The 18,514-nt window shown below is 30.3% G+C and overlaps 1 protein-coding gene and 1 pseudogene across 1 annotated transcript; one reads left to right on the top strand and one right to left on the bottom strand.

Moving 5' to 3' along the window:
* Positions 1 to 632: 632 nt before the first annotated feature.
* Positions 633 to 14,115, bottom strand: LOC149878331 (neuronal-specific septin-3-like). Its single transcript, XM_090072891.1, has 12 exons — positions 13,920 to 14,115; positions 8,983 to 9,010; positions 8,713 to 8,868; positions 3,916 to 4,092; positions 3,647 to 3,772; positions 2,914 to 2,995; positions 2,540 to 2,677; positions 2,186 to 2,303; positions 1,935 to 2,030; positions 1,703 to 1,799; positions 1,511 to 1,562; positions 633 to 1,411 (listed from the first exon to the last, which is right to left on the bottom strand). Exons 1-12 carry the CDS (start codon positions 13,938 to 13,940, stop codon positions 1,294 to 1,296), a joined length of 1,209 nt encoding a protein of 402 aa, XP_089929017.1. The 5' UTR covers positions 13,941 to 14,115; the 3' UTR covers positions 633 to 1,293.
* Positions 5,065 to 6,628, top strand: LOC149878332 (uncharacterized; annotated as a pseudogene).
* Positions 14,116 to 18,514: the final 4,399 nt, after the last annotated feature.

Below are 18,514 nucleotides of genomic sequence, written 5' to 3'. Positions count from 1 at the left end.
TAATAAAAAGATGTTGAACCAAGCAAAAAATACTTAGTCGTAGGTAAAATTATTAAAATAGGGCTCAGTATAACAATATGTAGACAGAATACAGTATGCTTTCTTGATTGATTTTTTTTCCTTTTTTACTTGACTTTTATTGTTTATTTGCATTCAAAACTTAATACATGGTTCAATTTGCATATTATTGTACAGATTTCTATTTGATTTAGACATGGCGGAAATATGTTTCTTCTTCATTATAAGTTTTATCAAGCTGTAAACAGTTAATCGTTTTTCGATAAACGATTTAGTCGATTAACCATAATCATAAATACAACACTTAAAAGTTAAACACATTTTTAATACGCATTTTATTCGTCTTTTTAATAACCTGACAGGCGACAATGATCGGTGACAGGCATTTATTAGGTCGAACTTTGACAGTTTAATTGCAGTTGTTTAAATACGATTCCGTGTAATAGATACATTCCGCTAGGGAACATAGCTGATCATTCGTAATTGCCAACAACCAAATAATAACCCATTCTATTCGTTGACAAATATTTCTGGTGGTAAGTAATAAAACCGGATAAAGCTAAAAATTACATCCTTTTAATATTTCAGCAAAATATAAAAAACATTTCGGGACATAATTTCTGACACTTTCTCATCTTGCAATTAATGCTACATGTTTTGTTGATTTTAATACAATAATATTAAATCATTTATAGTAATAATAACAATCGACTTTCGGTCGTGACACTTTGACCCAGTAAATTAAATTTTAGTTATAATAAGGCCAACAAACTTTTAAAATACAAAAACCCAAACTGATTTGCTTGGTTATTTTTCAAGATTATAACAGTGTCAAAACAGTGTGCCGGTATATCAAAATATTGTGCCGATGTATCAAAATTATTCTGGTGTATTAAAAGATTCTATCAATATCTTCCGACGTAATAGAACAAAGAAAATTTTGAGAACTTTATATTTATATTAATGTATCAATTTTTAATAGATATTTTAAAAAGCATGACTGAAAATGCCGTAAATAAAAGTCTTGTAGATCTACGAACTTAAAGAAATTTAAAAAAAAAATCTTTCTTGACATATTCCTATTTTATCTCGATAATTCCCCCCTCCCCAACAAACAAAAAAAAAAAAAAAAAAGAAAAAAAAAACGTTAACAAATTAATAGCATAGAAAATACAAAATAAGTATACAGCCTTTTAAATTTGTTTTACTTATCTACTCAATAAAATATGTTTATTATACATCTGGAAAGGGAGTTTTAAGGATAAATTGAGTCGCTTAGACAACATCTTTAATTACATGGAACGTGGCTTCTTGTTTTTCAGTCAGCTTCGTTCTTCGGTAATTTTCGTAGTGTGTTATCTTAGTGACTTCGATCATATCTTCCATGTGTGTCCTACATGGAAATGATGAAGAAAACAGTTTAAAAATGATGCTTTAAAAAAAACTTTAAAAGTATTATATTTCTTCAGTGTAAGTCAAGCTTTAAACTTACTTAATTAGGAGATCTCTGAGCAGGGGAAATTCACAGTGGGCACGATTCTCAACTGTAAAAAAAAAAATTAACAAATTTTTAATAAAATAATAATAGAATAACAATAATAGTAATACAAAAAATAGTTGCTGAAAAACAGGACTTGAAATTAAATTAAAAACAGAAAAACAAAAACACAATCAATGTAATGACCTTCTATAACGCCCCATTTTGTTTTCCTTCCAAGAACGTTTTTATTACCGACGCTTACATATCTATCACTTCCCACAACTGCAAATGGAATTTGCTCCTACAACATGATTTAAACTTACTAGCAAAGATGTTTGTTTTACGCAAGTAAAAACAGAAGCTGATTTAAACATTAGAGAAACGGAATGCATGGAAAGTCGCAACACAGACCTAAATTTATTATGGACTTTAATACCTTGACTCGAATATTCATTTTGACTTCTTCTTCAGTTAAATTTGAGTGCATGATTGGATAAATATTCAAATTGTTCAATAGTATGTCTTCTTTTATCTGTGTATAAAAATAACATAAATTTACTTCAGATTTCGAGTATTTACTTAAATATTTTTTATTTGAAACTACTTGATAAAGAAAAGAAAAGAAAAAAAATTAACGGAGTCATTCACTCTTAATTTGTCAAACAAAAATAATTTTCGGATAATTACCCTGCATTTAAAAGCTTCTCTCTCCTCCAAAGTTAAAGTATCTGCTTTTGCAATAACAGGAATAACATTTACACATTTATCTAGGTGTTTCATTACTAGTATGTCTAGAGGTTTTAATCTAAAGAGATCAGAAACTTCAAAACATTTTTCTAAATCATTTTTATTTTACACCACGAATACTATAAACTGGAGAGCTTATGGTTTTTTGTTGTGCAAAAAATGCTGCAAAAAGTATAAAATACCTACTAACATACAAAATTATCAAACCAATAATACAAAACTAGCAAGTAAAACTAAATTTTCTTTAGCTTTACCAACTTTTTTTTACCACAAAAATCAGGGAAAAAAAACAACCTGTGACCAGTTGGAGAAATGAAATAGAGGCAGCAATGGACACGATTGTCAGGAATTTTAATTCTTCTATTGATACTTATTTCCTCATTTAAATAGATATCGTATTGGCGGTTTATGTAACCAACAACTGGCTCCCAGCTTAAATAAAATAATGCAAAAAAATCAAGGGACAGTGAGGAGCATTTTTTACATGGAGAGAATTTCCTTTTTAACTAAACTCATGACTATATTGCTTCAACCCTGGGTCATTTATGTTTTGACAGCTCAGACAAAAAAATCATTCTTTCAGTAGAGACACACACTCCCTATCCTATTAGTTTTTTAGAAATCGTCATTTCACATTACAAGTGTTTATTGTTAAATTAATCACTCACCAGTCTTTGTTGTTAATTTGATCACCAAAACCAGGAGTGTCTGTTACAGTAAGCTTTAGATTAACACCCTTCTCTTCTAAAACTGTAAAAAAAGGAAATTTTTTTGCAATTTTTTACCTTTACTAACAATGCTATTACCATCATTAATATTATTATAACTACCATTATCACTACTGTTAATACTATTATTAACATAGAACCAATTTCTATGAAAGTAAAAATTTTATGTAATTTTGCCAGATTAAATGTTAAATTCCTTGAAGATAAAAACTTAAATTTGTGATTAATTATCATTACACATCATATTATTTAATTTTTAGTGCCTAAGTATTCAAATGCAGGTATCATAGCATGAATTAAAAATTAACATTTTAGGTTTTAATGCTGTAGAATGCTACACATTACATAACAAAATATTGACATAAGGGTTCAATTTGTTGAAAATAGACAGCAAGCCAACCTGTTTATGACATGCAGGGCAAAAGATAATATTCTAAAAAAATTAGATTCTGTTATGAAATACCAGCGAAGTCAAAAACAACAAATTGGTAAAAATTATACTAAAAAATTTACTTTCTGGGATGACTTTAAAAACCTAAAATTATTTGATTTAAAATAATTTTTTTTTTTTTCTTTTTTTTTTAGAAACTTTGATTTTAGAAAATAAGAAAAATAAAGACAACAATATTAAAGATTTTATTGAGCATCAATATATTAGAGAAAGAGAACTTACCATGTGTAATGGTTTTAATTTCTACAGTTTTGGGAATAGTAGTGTTTTCTGGAGTACAACTAGCTCGTGCTGCACGTGTTTTAAACAGTGTGTTGATCAGTGTTGACTTACCCAGGCCTGATGAACCTGACAAGAGCAAGAACAAGTCGTAACAAATTTTAACCAGTTTTTATCAAAAAAACTAAAAATAAAATGTTGAATTTTTTTCTAACAAAAAAAAAAAAAGAGAAAGATTTAAGAAAATACAAAAAGAAAACAATTCACCATACCAACAACCATAATGTTGAATTCAAAACCACGCTTTAATGCATTTAGTCTAAGCTGTTCCTGGATAGAATCAAAACCAACATAGCCATCAACAGGTGTTTTCAATTTGATACCCCACTGAGTAGTCATTCCCATGGTCTCCAACATAATGTTGAGAAAGTTGTTGTATGATAGCATTCCTTAAAATATTTTAAGAGATTTTTATATTTTGCTGATTAAAAACATTTTTTAAGTAAAGACTTGATTTTAAAGTACTGTTTTAGTTGCAAAAGTATAGCTGTATCTAGTTTTCTATGCTCAATTAGGTGCATAGTTAACTTGGTGTAATAAATGCTTAGGCAGAGGTTTTTCTGAGAATCAAACAAATCTGAGCAGAGCAATGTTCTTTCACAACTTTTAAGTTGTGTTTATTCAACTTGTGTTAGCAAGACGCTGTATTCTAGCAAAAAGGTGATTCCACACCCAGCAGTATCATTGATAAAGTCTGCCTTATGGACAACCTCCTTTGCTTTCAAGGAGCCTGAACTTGTTATCAAAGTTTAAAGATCTACATTCAAATTTATAATGGCTAGAAAAGATTTTTTGTCACCATACTTTATCAATTATGGCATCTTAGGCTAGTTTTCATGGAAATTTGGTCATAAATGTCAAGATTTTGACATTTTATGTTTAGTCTAGTCAAAATAAGTCTAAAAAAGGGCTAACCTGGACAAAATTTGGATATAAATGAATTTGGTATCATTCGAAGCGTAATTTTATCTACTTTAATATATCCAAAATCCACCAAAATTCATTTTGGGCAAAAAAAGTTATAAATATTATTGTTGACCTCACTTTGTAGATTTTTTTTTAAAAAATAAACTAAACCCGTACGACTTGCTGTCAATAAATTGTCATAATTCAGCAAAAAATGACGCGATTCATATAATATTTTTAAAAAATTTGGTTTACAAATTATAAAAATGTAAAAACTAATTACATAAAATGATGACACCATCATTTTTTACTTTAATACCAGCATAGCATGCTCAAAATGCACTAATTTTTCTTTTCAAATAATATATTTTGTGTACTTGGTAAACTGTAGAGCTGAATTTTGACCATGACTATACCAATACTTCCTAGGAAGCTCATAAAGATTCCACATCTTTATGAGCTTCCTAGGAAGTATTGGTATGGTCATGGAGGGATCAGGGCTGAATAGATTACTGGAACTTATTTATGCAAACAACTCTGTCACGCATATAATGACTGGTAAAGCAGTAGCTAGAGCACTAAGAGCTCACTTCTTAGTTGAGTCTACCTTAATGAGTCTACTTTTTAAAAAAAGCCCCAAAGAAGATGCTGATAGTTCTCTAGAAAATATGTATCAGGATCTGGTCTAAGGAAACATGGATTTGGAAGTGATAAACAATAGTAGTGAAGTTATAAGATTCACAAATCTTATTGAAAATTTAAAAAAACACAGCTTTCCCATTCATCCAGAACAGCAAAACTATGGTTGCAATATCTTGAATACATTAGCATTATCAAAATGTTCATCAGAGCAGAGAGAACTAAGAACTGGCACGAACATCTGGAAGCCACCAGGCTGATGCTTATTTATTTGCCGCAACAGGGCATATAAACTATACCAAAAGTGCTTGGTTGTATCTACAATCTATGCACTCACTTAATTCAGAACATCCTTGACTTTACTGTAAATCAGGTTACCATTGTATTAGACGCACAGATCGATATTGGGCTGGTCTTTGGCCTGATTTAGTAATTGAACAGTGCATGATAAAATCAATGAAAAGCAATGGAGGCTTAACTAGAGGAAGGGGTATGTCAGAGTCTACAAGGAATCTTTGGGTCAGTAACTTGCACAAATGCGGAGCAATCCATGATTCCATGTCAACATTGACAAAGCATCGTTTTGAGAGCAGTCAGCAACATTGTGAATCTGGTGAGTCTCGGCGAAAAAGAGATACTAAAGATTTTAAAACATTAAAGGAGCAGCTCGAGCTGTTTAACCCATTTGAATTTCAAGACTCAGGACTTCAATGTATATTTACTAGCCTATGTGTTGATAAGAATGATGAAATCAATTGTGATCAAGCAGAAAATGTGGGTTTAGAGATTCAAAACAGTCTTAATAATATTGCAGTCAATCAAGCAGCTATCAAGCATTCAAAGCAGGTCAAGACACTTGCCAAGTTGATGCCATCTGTTAAAGTTAATGGCGATGCAGTCCACGTAGATCCTAATGTTTCGTTCCAAAGACTAATCATGCTAATTGAGAGGGTTGAAGATTTGACTGACTGCTTCGAATATGAATTAACACTGGAGCCCACATCTCTCTTCAAAGATGGATTAATGAGGAAACCAAACAAAGCAGAGCTTGGTAGAGAACTCATTAAGGATTCAACAATTTTAACAGTGAATAATGACACAACCTATATTCTTGACGGCGGAGCTTTGCTGCATCGAGTTTTTTGGAGTCTCCCAGCTACATATTCAGACATTATTGAACAATATTGTACATATATTACAAAAAAGTATGGTAATCAAACTTTAATTATTTTTGATGGTTACAAATCATCCATCAAAGATTAAGAACATCAAAGGAGAGCAAGAAAGTCTATCAACATTGTATTCCAACCAAAAAACCAAGTGAACTGCAAACAATCTGAATTTCTGTGAAACAGCAATAACAAAACTGCTTTGATCAAAGCATTGGTAATAAAGCTAAGAGAAAAAGGTCATATAGTAGTGGAATGTGAAGGAGACGCTGACAGAACCATTGCTACAAAAGGAATTGTGCTTGTACAAAATGGAAAATGTGTGACTATCATAGCTGATGATACAGACATTCTTGTTATGTTGGTTCACATGTGGGATCAAACCATATGTGAGATTTTTTTGCGCCGTTAAGCTAAAATAATTATGAAAAAAAAAATACGGAAACAATTATCATAAAGAATGTTACATAAAGTTTATCATATCACGTGAAAAAATGTTTGTTGTTTATCCATGCATGGAGTGGATGTGATACTACCTCTGCACTTTTTAGTCAAGGAAAGATAGCTGTACTGAAGTTTATTGAATCAAATAGTGAGTTCGCTCAATCTTTATGTACAGTATTCCAAGATCCTTTTGCAACACAAGATCAGGTAGCTAATGTTGGAATACAAGTGGTTTTGAACATATATGGTATGCAAGACAATTATCATATTTTTTTTTATTGATTTATAATATTGTTTATTTTATAATTATACGTCCACATTGTTTTGCAGAGGTTTAATTTAGCTCAACTATTACTATAGGTGAAAAAAATAAACAAGTCTCGCTAGCACAACTAAGGAAACAAAAATATATGAGAATGGTGGCAACTTCCAAAAAAGGAATTCAGCCAGAACGACTACCAACAACTGAAAGCGCGATCAAGTACCATTCGTTTCAAGTGTATTTACAAATTCAGCAATGGTTGGGAGTCAATATGGATGAAACAAAGTGGGGATGGAGAAGGAAAAAATGACGTTTTAGTACCTATAAAGACAGACAGACAATGTAGGTATACTGGAGCAGCAAAATAAACCACAAATGCCGATTTTACTTTCAAAACGGATTTCTTGAAAATACTCATTTTTCAATAAACAATCTAAGTTTAAACCAGCTCCCAAAAATAGTTTTAATTAACTTTTCAACTTAAGTATTTTTTTATTCAGGATCCTGCACCAATTCACATTCTTAACATTATAACTGCGGCACTAATACAAAAACACCATGTGGAAAACAATGCCAATGTCGACGTCATGGAATAAATTGCATGACAGCCTGCGCACAATGCCAAGGTTTGGAGTGCACAAATGCACCAAAAAATGACGTCAATATCGATGACAGCAAAAATGAATATGAAAGTAGTAAAGATGGAGATGGAAACATTTTTGAAAAAATGTTTTTTTTTATTTGACTTTTGATATTATTTCTAATTATATTAGTCGAGTGCAAAAAGCACTAATATTTAAACCTTAAATGAAAAATTATTCAACAGTAGTTAAAAATATATTTATTATGAAAGAAAATATTTCAAAAATGCTTGTTTTTTTAAATACTTATACTAATAAACAAGTTTTTTTTATTTCAGTCTCAATATCAACTATATATCTAATAAATTTTTAAGTAAAGGTGTGTTAATATACTATAAGTATTAGCCTATGTAAAAAATATTGTAAAAAAACTGCTGACATCAGCATTTAAAAGATTTCTGAAGCACATTTCATTTTTTTAAATTTCAACACATTAGGCTATATCTGCGCAAAATTTCATAAAGACTGAGCAACTTTATAACAAGTTATTACAACTTATTGACAGTAGACACGACGGTTTTTTTTTGTATTTTCAATAAATTTGAATAAAAGTGAGGTGAGCTAAAATAATCATAACTTTTTTTGCCCAATATGGATTTTGGTGGATTTTGGATATGTTAAAGCAGATAAAATTACGCTTCGAATGATACCAAATTCATCTTTATCCAAATTTTGTCCAGGTTGGACCCTAATTTGACTAGACTAGTTGCCTTTCTCTAAGACAACTAAATGTTGATGATTGAGTTTTTAAAAGAAGTTTAAAGAGCAATAATTTGTGAAAGAGAACTTCATAAAAACTCCAAGACAAACTACACAGAAATCTCCAAGATCTTGACAAATCAGTTAGGGCCCTCATTAGCTAATACCTTTGATTAATTAATGGCTAATTAATTAACAGTTAGTTGATTGTCATAAAATAGGAAAACAATTATATTTAGCTTTTTTTACCTTTCTCAGATCGAGCTTCAGCTTTTTTATTCACTATTTCTTTTTCTGTCTCACTAAAGTTTGGTCCCATAAGCTGAACAGCTAATGTAGTAATGGTAGCTACATCCACACGCCCAGTCTCTTCAACATCAGCAAACTTAAACACTTTGAGGAGTGCTTTAAAGAACAAGATCATAGAGTATAAGAAAATCAATAGCAACTATTACTACAAGCTAAAAATTACTTGATAACTGTTAAAAACAAAAATACATAATAAATGAAAAGTTTTACCATCAGCCTGTGAGTTGGTCAAAACGCTCTAAAATAGAAATAAAGTTAATAAAATAAGAAATTCTGAACAAATTAATTATTACTATTTCTATTTAACTTTTTAAACTTCAAAAATTTAACTTCACTATTTAATCTTTTTAGACTTTCAACTATCATTTACAATAAAAAGAGTTGAGAAAATTGATTTTAATCTTCTGATCCTTGCATTTGAATTTGAATAGATAAGCAAATAAAAGGTAGATAAAAATTCTCTTTGGGATCAAAAAATAACTTATTTGTGTGTGATTTTACATTGGTTTATTTCAAATATTAAACTTGCTTACAATATGGAACAAAAAAAGATTGTATTTTGAATTTAAATGGTCTCTTTATATTGATAAAATTGTGGCACAAGGTTTTGACTTTTACCCCTAAAAAAATTTAGTTCACCTAAAAGATATGTAGAGTTCTCTTAATTTTTTTAAGAATGAATAAACAATTTTTGAAAAGTTTAGTAATAAGAAACTCCCAATTTTGCGGTACATATAATTCTGAAAATCTCCACCAATTTTCATAACATCTTGCACCAGGTTATGCCATTCCAAACAGTCATAAATTTGTATGACTGTTTGATATGGCATAACCTGGTGCAAGATTTAGAGAATATATTTGTTTTAAAATATTGCAGGTGCAAGCATTAAGATCAATGTAGATCTCTAAAGAACAATGTTTAAAGAATTTCTCTTTCCACTTTTGTAAGTGGACAACAACAGTGGCATATGATTTTAAGAAGATCATGCTTACACCTCACATGGACTTTAGTGATAATCTTTAACCTAACTTGACATAGACTTCTTTATAATCACAATGGTTAAAAAAGTAGGTGAATTCTAGAGTCAATTTAGAGTCAGAAAGCTTATCTCTTTATAAGGTGTTCATTACATTTAAGATAAGCACACTTGATCATTTGATTACATCACTTGATCAAAGATGCTAATGTATTAGTACTTTCTGTAAATTAAGAACATTGGCCACCCTAGAATTATCCACAATGGAGCTTTTGTCTTTGAAATCTGAACTTTATATTTTAGTTTTGTGTTTTAAGAGCATTTCCAATTGATTTCAAGTACTAAAAAGTCTTTTATACAGTTCCCTCTGAGTTCTAAACTAAGACAAATCAGCACTACTAGAGCCAGAATCTTAAGAAACATGGTTTCATTCAAGAGATATAATATTGGGAAGTTATGTAGTTAGTACTAGCCACTACTGAAAACTTTAATTTTCTTTTGGAATCTTACTGCTAGCTTTATACTGTGGGATGGGTAGATGTATTTTTTAGTTTAAAAGCCAACTAAAAAGTTAACCAATATGACATTTAAATTTTTAAAGATCTGTTTCATTTATCAATTTTAGAAATCATTTGAAATTTCTCTCAATTTGAATTAATCTCTGATTGTTTACACAGTAAAAAAAGTATCTGTGGCTCATGGTAAATTTACAATCTATTTAAAATAAGGATATTCTTCAAAAACGTTATCCTCCTCAATCAACATATCTTTCAAGTTTGACTTTTGCTTTCCTTTTTAAATTACTTCAGTTTTTAAATTTTAACACCAAAAAAAACACCAACTTAATTTTATCTATTAACTAATATAGATATAATAAAGGGTGATTTTTTAAAAGGTATAGGATTTAATTAAAAAAAAAAAAAAAATTTGAAAAAATTGATGAAATCTTTATTTGAGTTGATAGAAAGGTCAACATAATTTAATGTTTAAAGATTATTTCATGTAAATGTTGGCTGCGGCTCTGCTTTAGATGGCCCATGCATAAGGTCCAATTTTGGCACACTCTCTCCAACATATCAGCCAGTATCTCACAAATAAATGCTTTAATATTGGCTTCCAGTTCATCAATTGTTGCTGGTTTATCCCTGTAGACATTAGCCTTAACATGGCCCCACAAGAAATAGTCCAAAGGCTGTAAATCATACAATCTAGGCGGTAAATCATACGATCTGGGCGGCCAATCAACGGACCCCAAACATGAGACAAACTGCTAACCGAACCTGCCTCTCAATTGGGCCATTGTTTTGTGTGCTGTGTGGCATGTGGCACTGTCTTGTTGAAACCACATGTCACCCAAGTTCAGCTTTTCTATTTTGGGCAAAAAAAAGTTTGTAATTATTGCACCGTACACTCGCCATTCACAGTAACTTTTCGGTCATTGTCGTCTTTGAAGAAGTACAACCCTATAATGCAACTGGGCCATAATCCACACCAAACAGTGACTTTTTCGGGATAGATTGGTAGCTCTTGCAATGCTTCTGGCTGGTCTTTACTCTAGATGCAGCAATTTTGCTTGTTAACGTATCCATTCAACCAGAAATGAGCCTTGTCACTGAACCCAAAATTTTAATAAAAATATGGCTCTTCCTCCAAATTTGCCAGCACCCATTCACCAAATGTTAAATGTTGTGGGAGGTCATGTGGCTTCAATTCTTGCACCAGCTCTATCTTATAAGGTTTTACACTCAAATCCTTTCGCAAAATTTTCCACGTAGTGGAGTAACAGATGCCAAATTGCTGCACATTGACATTTCACGATCATCACTAACACTGGCAGATACAGCTGCAATATTTTCTTCAGTCCTCACTCTATGTATGCGTGTTGGTGGTTTAATGTCCAATAATGTAAACTGGGTTCAAAATTTAGTCACAAGCTTCCGAATAGCTCCCTCAGTAGACCGACCAAACTGCCCATAAATTGGAAGAAGTACGTGATGCACTCTCTTAACCGAGCATGAATTTTGATAGTAAAATTCAATAATTTGTAAGAGTTGTTCGTTCGTAAGTCGACTCATGTTAAATTATAGACCAAATTGAACAAGTTTGACAATGACACAAGACACAATGCAAGCATGATCTGTCAAAACCAGTGTTGCCAAAAAGATACCAGCAAAAAAATCACTCTTTATAAGGCATCATAAACCCTAAATGCCATGTGTGTATATAGAGTAACTTTAAAAGAGTAGGGACCAGCTATTTTTTTAATCACTTTTTGCTTAGCTACTTAAAGTTTTAATGAAAGAACTTTTTTGGCAGTTATTTTGATTGGATGGAACACTGGGAATAAAAAAAAGGAGCATATTTCACTCAATTCCCTTCACTAGCAACCACTGTCAACATCAAGGTTCAAACAGTTTGGTTATTGGTGTTTTTGATAGTGTTTTTTCCAGAGCATGTTGACTGCCTCATAAAGTAATGAAACTTAAACAACCATCTAAAGGATTCCTGAAAGTTTACTATAAAATCCTGTTTGGACCAAAGACACCCAACTTACAGTATTTTGGTCCAGATTTTCTCAACTTATGCGAAAAATTATTTTCTGTTAGATGGTTTTTTAACTTTAGCTTGTTGATCTTAATGGTCCCAAATATATTTGAACAGAGTAAGGTTTTATAATAGCCTCTCTAGTAAGTGATTGCCCAAACTTTTAATTTCCATTAAAAATTGAGTTTTGGCAAATCAATTTTTATAAGAAACTGCTTCATCACAAGACATCTTTTCAAACATTCATATAACAACCTCTTAAAACTTCTTGAGTATCGAATCCTGTGTCTTCTGCAAACTTCCTTTTGATCTTCATATTCTGTTTGATATGACTTATTGTTTTAAAAATATTCAAATAAAAAGAGGTGTAAAAATTGCTGAAATATTAAATAGAAAAAATTAAATAGCTGCATTATGGTTTATACAATTTGTATTAAATATTTTTAAAAATTAAAAAAAAAAAATTACCATTAAGTCTATCATAAAAATTCCATCAATTTCTGACAGATAATTTTAAAATTACAAGCAAAATATTTTTTAAAAAAGAAGAGGCCTCATTTTAGAAAGCTACTGTAAAATTACAGTTCATTTAAAAACATTTGATTTTTGTTTTTTAAATGTCAACTTTTATAAATGGTGTTCTGAACAAAATTGGTCAGATTTTTTATATAATTAAATTAAAAAGTTTACTTAATTTCATTCAAAATCTTTGAGGTGCAATTACTCATCTGGAAAACTAATGTCACTTCCATCAAAGATATACCTTTTTTATTTTTGAATGGGACTAAACTTCCATTTAGCACTTAGATATACCTTTTAGATTCCAAAAAATGGAATCTAAAAGGTATATCTAAGTGGTAAATGGAAGTTTAGTCCCATTCAAAAATAAGTACAGATAGAAAAAAAAAAAAATTTAACAGGATTAATGGCCAGTATCTATAAAAGAAAAGTATCATGTAAGTAGCAAAGTATAAAGTAAAAGCAGAGAAACTATGGACTGTTTTAAATTTAAAAAAGGACTGGTTCAAATAAGAGAAACTTTAGACTGGTTTAAAAGATTCTAACATCATTCAAATGTTTTCAATAGGATTTAGATCAGAGCTTCCAGTGGATTACAGGAAAGTTTATATTATTTAGCTGTGGTCAACTGGAGGCTCTGACCTAAACCCATTGAAAACATTTGGGTAATGTTAGAGTTTATACAAATAACAAACAATATTCATTAAATATGCTTAAAAGTTGCAATATACAAAGCTTGGGAGTCACAAGATGTTAATAATCTCAAAGATTTTGGGAATAACAGATGGTAATAATCTCAAAGACTTGGGAAAACCACATTTTCTAACTGATAGAATGAAAAGGAGGAGCAACCAAACATTATCTTTTATAAGCAATCATGTTGCCAAAACTGTACATCAAAAGAGCAAAAATTGAAATTTATAATGCTTATCTGAATTCTATATAAATAGAAGCAACACAAACGTAAGCTTAGATATTACGTTCAGCTTAGAATTAGTTAACATAAAAACTGTTAGATGTAGAAAGAATCCTGTTAATTTGGGATATCGAATACTTCCTCTTATAATATACTGGTTCTAAAATATAAAAAAGGAATATCTGGTGTACCTTTCCTGTTTCTAAATCCATATTTTGAGTTTGTTTTTCAATAATAAGAACCAGCTAAATTCATCAGAAATGTCTCATTCCCGCCCTTGTTTATGTCAACTTAGAAGGAAGCGAAATTTTTAATAAACAAAGACGTTTGAGCACCGAAAGAAGTTTGAGCACTCCTTCTCAGAAGACGCGTATGCATAGTCTCAATAGTTGAGATATTAAAATGCGGTTAATCTTATGTGCTCACTTGGGTTAATTTCTATAAACCAGATAACTGACAACAATCGGTAACAAGAAGGAATAAATTGTTATACGATGATTGCCGATTAAAAATGATAAGCGGTTGATCATGTATGCTTGCTTATGATTTAAATAATACGCTGCCTAGTTTCATTTTGATTGTCATGTCGGTAGCCATGCTAACAAATGATATTTCTTATAATTGAGATACTTAAATGATTTAATTTGTTTAAAAATGTCCCAAATTTTAGAAGCAAGTATTTCATTTCTTTAACACCTAAAAAGACTTATGTTGAAAATGTGTTTCCCTTTGAACGACGTGTACTAAATATGAAATTGGCTTCCCTGCTTTTAGTACACGAACAAAATTAAATTTAATGAAATAAATAGTTTCCCTAATTCCATTACTTAAAAGTTTCATCTTTTCTGAAAATATTGCCGTTTTCTCAAATCTTATGACAAAAGACAAAATCTTATTGAAAAAGACAGCGCAGACTAAAGTGAATTTTAGGCGGCGAGTGTGTATTAAAAAGAGATTTTGATAATCCTAATAATAAAGCTCTATGATTCTGAAAGTATTTTATGACTCTGGATACGAAGAGCTTGTTCCGACCCTTTACAAACTGTACGTGGGGTGCAAACATCTGGTGTTAGAGTAATTGTTTTATAAGTTGTCTTTTCAAATGAGGGGCTTTCAACCATCCTTCGTTAATTTATTGATTTATGGTTTTTAATGAGTACTTTCTCAACAAAGTACTCATTAAAAACCATAAATCCCCTCATTTAAAAAGGTATCATGTTTTATAATTTTTATGCGAAAATCTTTTATATTTCTGTTGGGAGTGCAGATTGGTTTGAGCATACTCTACGCGTATTAAAACGCGTAAAAAAAAAAAAAAAAACAGTATTACTTATAACTAAATCGAACTGTTAAACTCTTATAAATTACGTCTGACTTCACGATTACAAAGTATTTTATGGATTATATGTTTTAACATCAATTAAATACACATAAGCTATATAGAGTAAACCCAAACATTGGTAAAAAATAATAATTCAAAACTTCCTTCACATCTAGAATTTATTGGGTGTGAAAAAAACTTTCACAATTTTTAAGACTATTATTATTGCCGTTAAGTAATTGCAATTAGAGGCAACCACTTTCTTTCATTTATTAATCATAGATCCCTTCCTTGTAGAAGGGATCTATGATTAACAAATGGAAGTCAGTTTGGATGCGAAGTAATCAGCCAGCTAATCTTTAAGACTCTCGTCATTCGCAAAGGTTACACATTGTATGGCATTACTAAGAGATTAAAAGAATGAAAAACTTTTGGTACTTGATCCGAAGTGTAAAGCGGGCGGATCATAATTTTCTAGCCTAACTCCATCAGTTTCTCGTGAGTTAATCTTGCAATAGGATTATAAAAATAGGAATAATGTAAGAATGGAGCTTTTTTCCGACACGGAGTTCTGAGATTTTTGCTACAAATTCGTCCATTTATTCTCAGTACAACTATCTCGCAATAAACGACATTATGATCTTACGAGGATAAAGATTTTAATCTGTGTTTGTACCAGTACTCCAGCATCAATCCATGATCTCTTGCATTTAACGTTTGTTTGGAGCTCCCATTTTTCATCACCAGTCACAATAATGCTTAGCCAAGCGGTTATTCGTTTATAAGAGCGCAGAGAAACTGCTATCTTAATGCGTTGTTCTTGGTTCCAGTCATACAAAGGTTGCGGAACTCATTGATTGAGCTTGTCTATCTTACCTATTGGTTCCAGTCATACAAAGGTTGCGGAACTCATTGATTGAGCTTGTCTATCTTACCTATTGGTTCCAGTCATACAAAGGTTGCGGAACTCATTGATTGAGCTTGTCTATCTTACCTATTGAAGGTGAAGGTGGTTGATCACAGTTTTGTGTGATACACCAAGACTCTGATGCAAGGTCACCGAGTGTTCTATGTGACTCGAATTTAATCCTCTACAACAAAAACCTATGTCACCATTCTGCAACTCCTCATTTATAATCATAAAGAAGACAAGTTCGAATTATGAACATTTTAAATGGGGTTTCTGAGGCCATCTTGATTGCTGTTATAACAGATCATTAATTCATGTTCACACATGAACTGATATTAATAACGATATGATAATTTTTGAAGTCTGAGAAAGTCTAACTTTGAAATTCAAGTCGAACGTGACTTAGGCTCGCTTCTTGCATTCCACCCCTAATATCAATATATTTTATTTGCTAAACTTTGTTTATAATATTCATAATATGCCAAATTATTGTTGATTTAATTTTTAATTTCACAAAAAAAACTTTACGAGATGAAAATTTACCACACTGATAATCATCAATGATAGAAATCAACCAGATAATTTTTATAATGGTCATCATCTGAGTCATCAGCATGTTAAACATTTGAAAGAAAATTTATGACCCTTCCGAAGAGCCTAATTAATTTCATCATTTTATCAAATTGATTTCTTTAAAGATAATAATGAACAATCTTTGAAAAGTGGAAAACTAGCGCAAAGAGTTTTAGAAATAGAGAAAGTTGCTAAATGATTGATTTTCTTTAAAATGATTTCAAAAAAAAATAAGAAAAACGCATGTTAAATCTCACTAAATTTCAAAATGGATGCTAAGAATGTCCAGATGACACATAACCTCAGAGAGAAATTTATGATTTAGTTTTTTTCTTTAATGGACTCTCAAAAAATTTATGAAATAATAATTTTCAGTTCAAGCCATAAAAATATATACTAAAAATTGTTTAAATTAAGAACTTGTAAAAACTTGCAAAAAATATTAAAAATGATAATAAAAAATCATGTGTTATTATGAATAAAAATCTTTAAATGGAAAAGTATTCTTTTCGCATTTGATTCACAAAAAAAGTTATTATTTTTTTCAACATTTTTCAAGTAATTTATAATTAAATCAATATGAGGATTTTTTTTTAGCACTCATATTGATTTAATTATGAAAATAAAAAAAACACGTGGTAATGATAGTTTATGTTAGAACAAATAAAATTATAAATATATAACAGAGAAACAAATATTATATATTATAAGAAATTTTATTCAATTTTTAAATTGTTTACCGTGAATTTGGAAAAAATCTCTTCATAATATGAGGTTCGAAGATATGTTATGAAGAGATTTTTTCAAACTGGACATTAAATGAAAATGAGTGGACATTAAGTGAAAAAACTTAAATAATTTCGACGAAGAAGACCAAAGTGAAAATACTCAGCAAAATAATTTAATATCAATTCAAAGTGTTTCTCTCGTTAATTACTCTGTCCATCAACAGTTTCAACAGTTTTTCTTGTTAATTACATATCATTTTTTTGGAAATTATTTTGCGTTTTATTGCTGAAACTTCATCAAAAAAACTGAAGTCACATGAATACCCCAATTAATAGACACGTTGTCTAGTTTTGAATGGAAAGAAAAAAGATTGGGATGATCTTCACGAAGAAACTCTGAAGCCATTTGACTTTCTCTGAAAAGATTTTCACTTTACCATCAAGAAATTCAAGTCCTAGAAGAAGTAAAACCAATCAAAAGTCCTGAAAATGTTTAATAATAAAACATGTTTTCATTTTCAAAAAAAATTTTTCTGAAAAAGGTAGCCTCATGACATTAAAAAATGCTGAAAAATACTTGTAATCAGCTTATTAATAACAAGCTGATGCGTTAAGATGTTTAATGAATTTAAAACTTTAAGTCTTTTTTAACGAAAACGCTTAACATTATGTAGTTTAAATAAAGTTTATTCAGAATTCATAGTTTTGTATCTAGATAAGCAGATACATAAGCACTTTTGAAAATCTGTAATCTCTAATGTTAATAGAACGATTTGTGCTCTCATCACCAGAATACAACTTTACTTTTGAATATTGTTATACGAGAAATAAACTATAATTTAATGAGAAAATTAGTTTGTGACATTACAAGCAATGAATGCATGTTGGATCAATATGAACAGTCAAGAAACTGCCTTTTTTAGACAATCAATTAGTTGAAGATGATCTTGAGAAGGAATTTTAACCGACACACTATGTGTCGCTTTGATAATGAAAAAAGAAATAGCCTAATAACTTGAGAAATGTTCAAAACTTTTTTGTAAAAAAAGTCTGGCCTTTTTTAGAAACGGTTTCATTCCGGTTTTTTAAGTCGGTTCATCCGGGCTAATTCGATTTTTGAATAAAAAGGTAAAAAAACCGAGCGTTTTTGATATTTAAAAATCTAAGTCTGATATATTAGTTTATCTTATTTTAGGGGTTACAGATATTTTTCTTTTTTTACTTTACATGAAAGTATAAGCATTTTATCATAAA

Source organism: Hydra viridissima, unplaced genomic scaffold, assembly GCF_058129835.1.
Source record: "Hydra viridissima isolate aposymbiotic clone 2 unplaced genomic scaffold, HvirCarnegie_v1 scaffold_15, whole genome shotgun sequence".
Taxonomy (NCBI): Eukaryota; Metazoa; Cnidaria; class Hydrozoa; order Anthoathecata; family Hydridae; genus Hydra; species Hydra viridissima.
The sequence above is the reverse complement of the archived record's forward strand: the minus strand, read 5'-3'. Positions and strand labels throughout refer to the sequence as shown.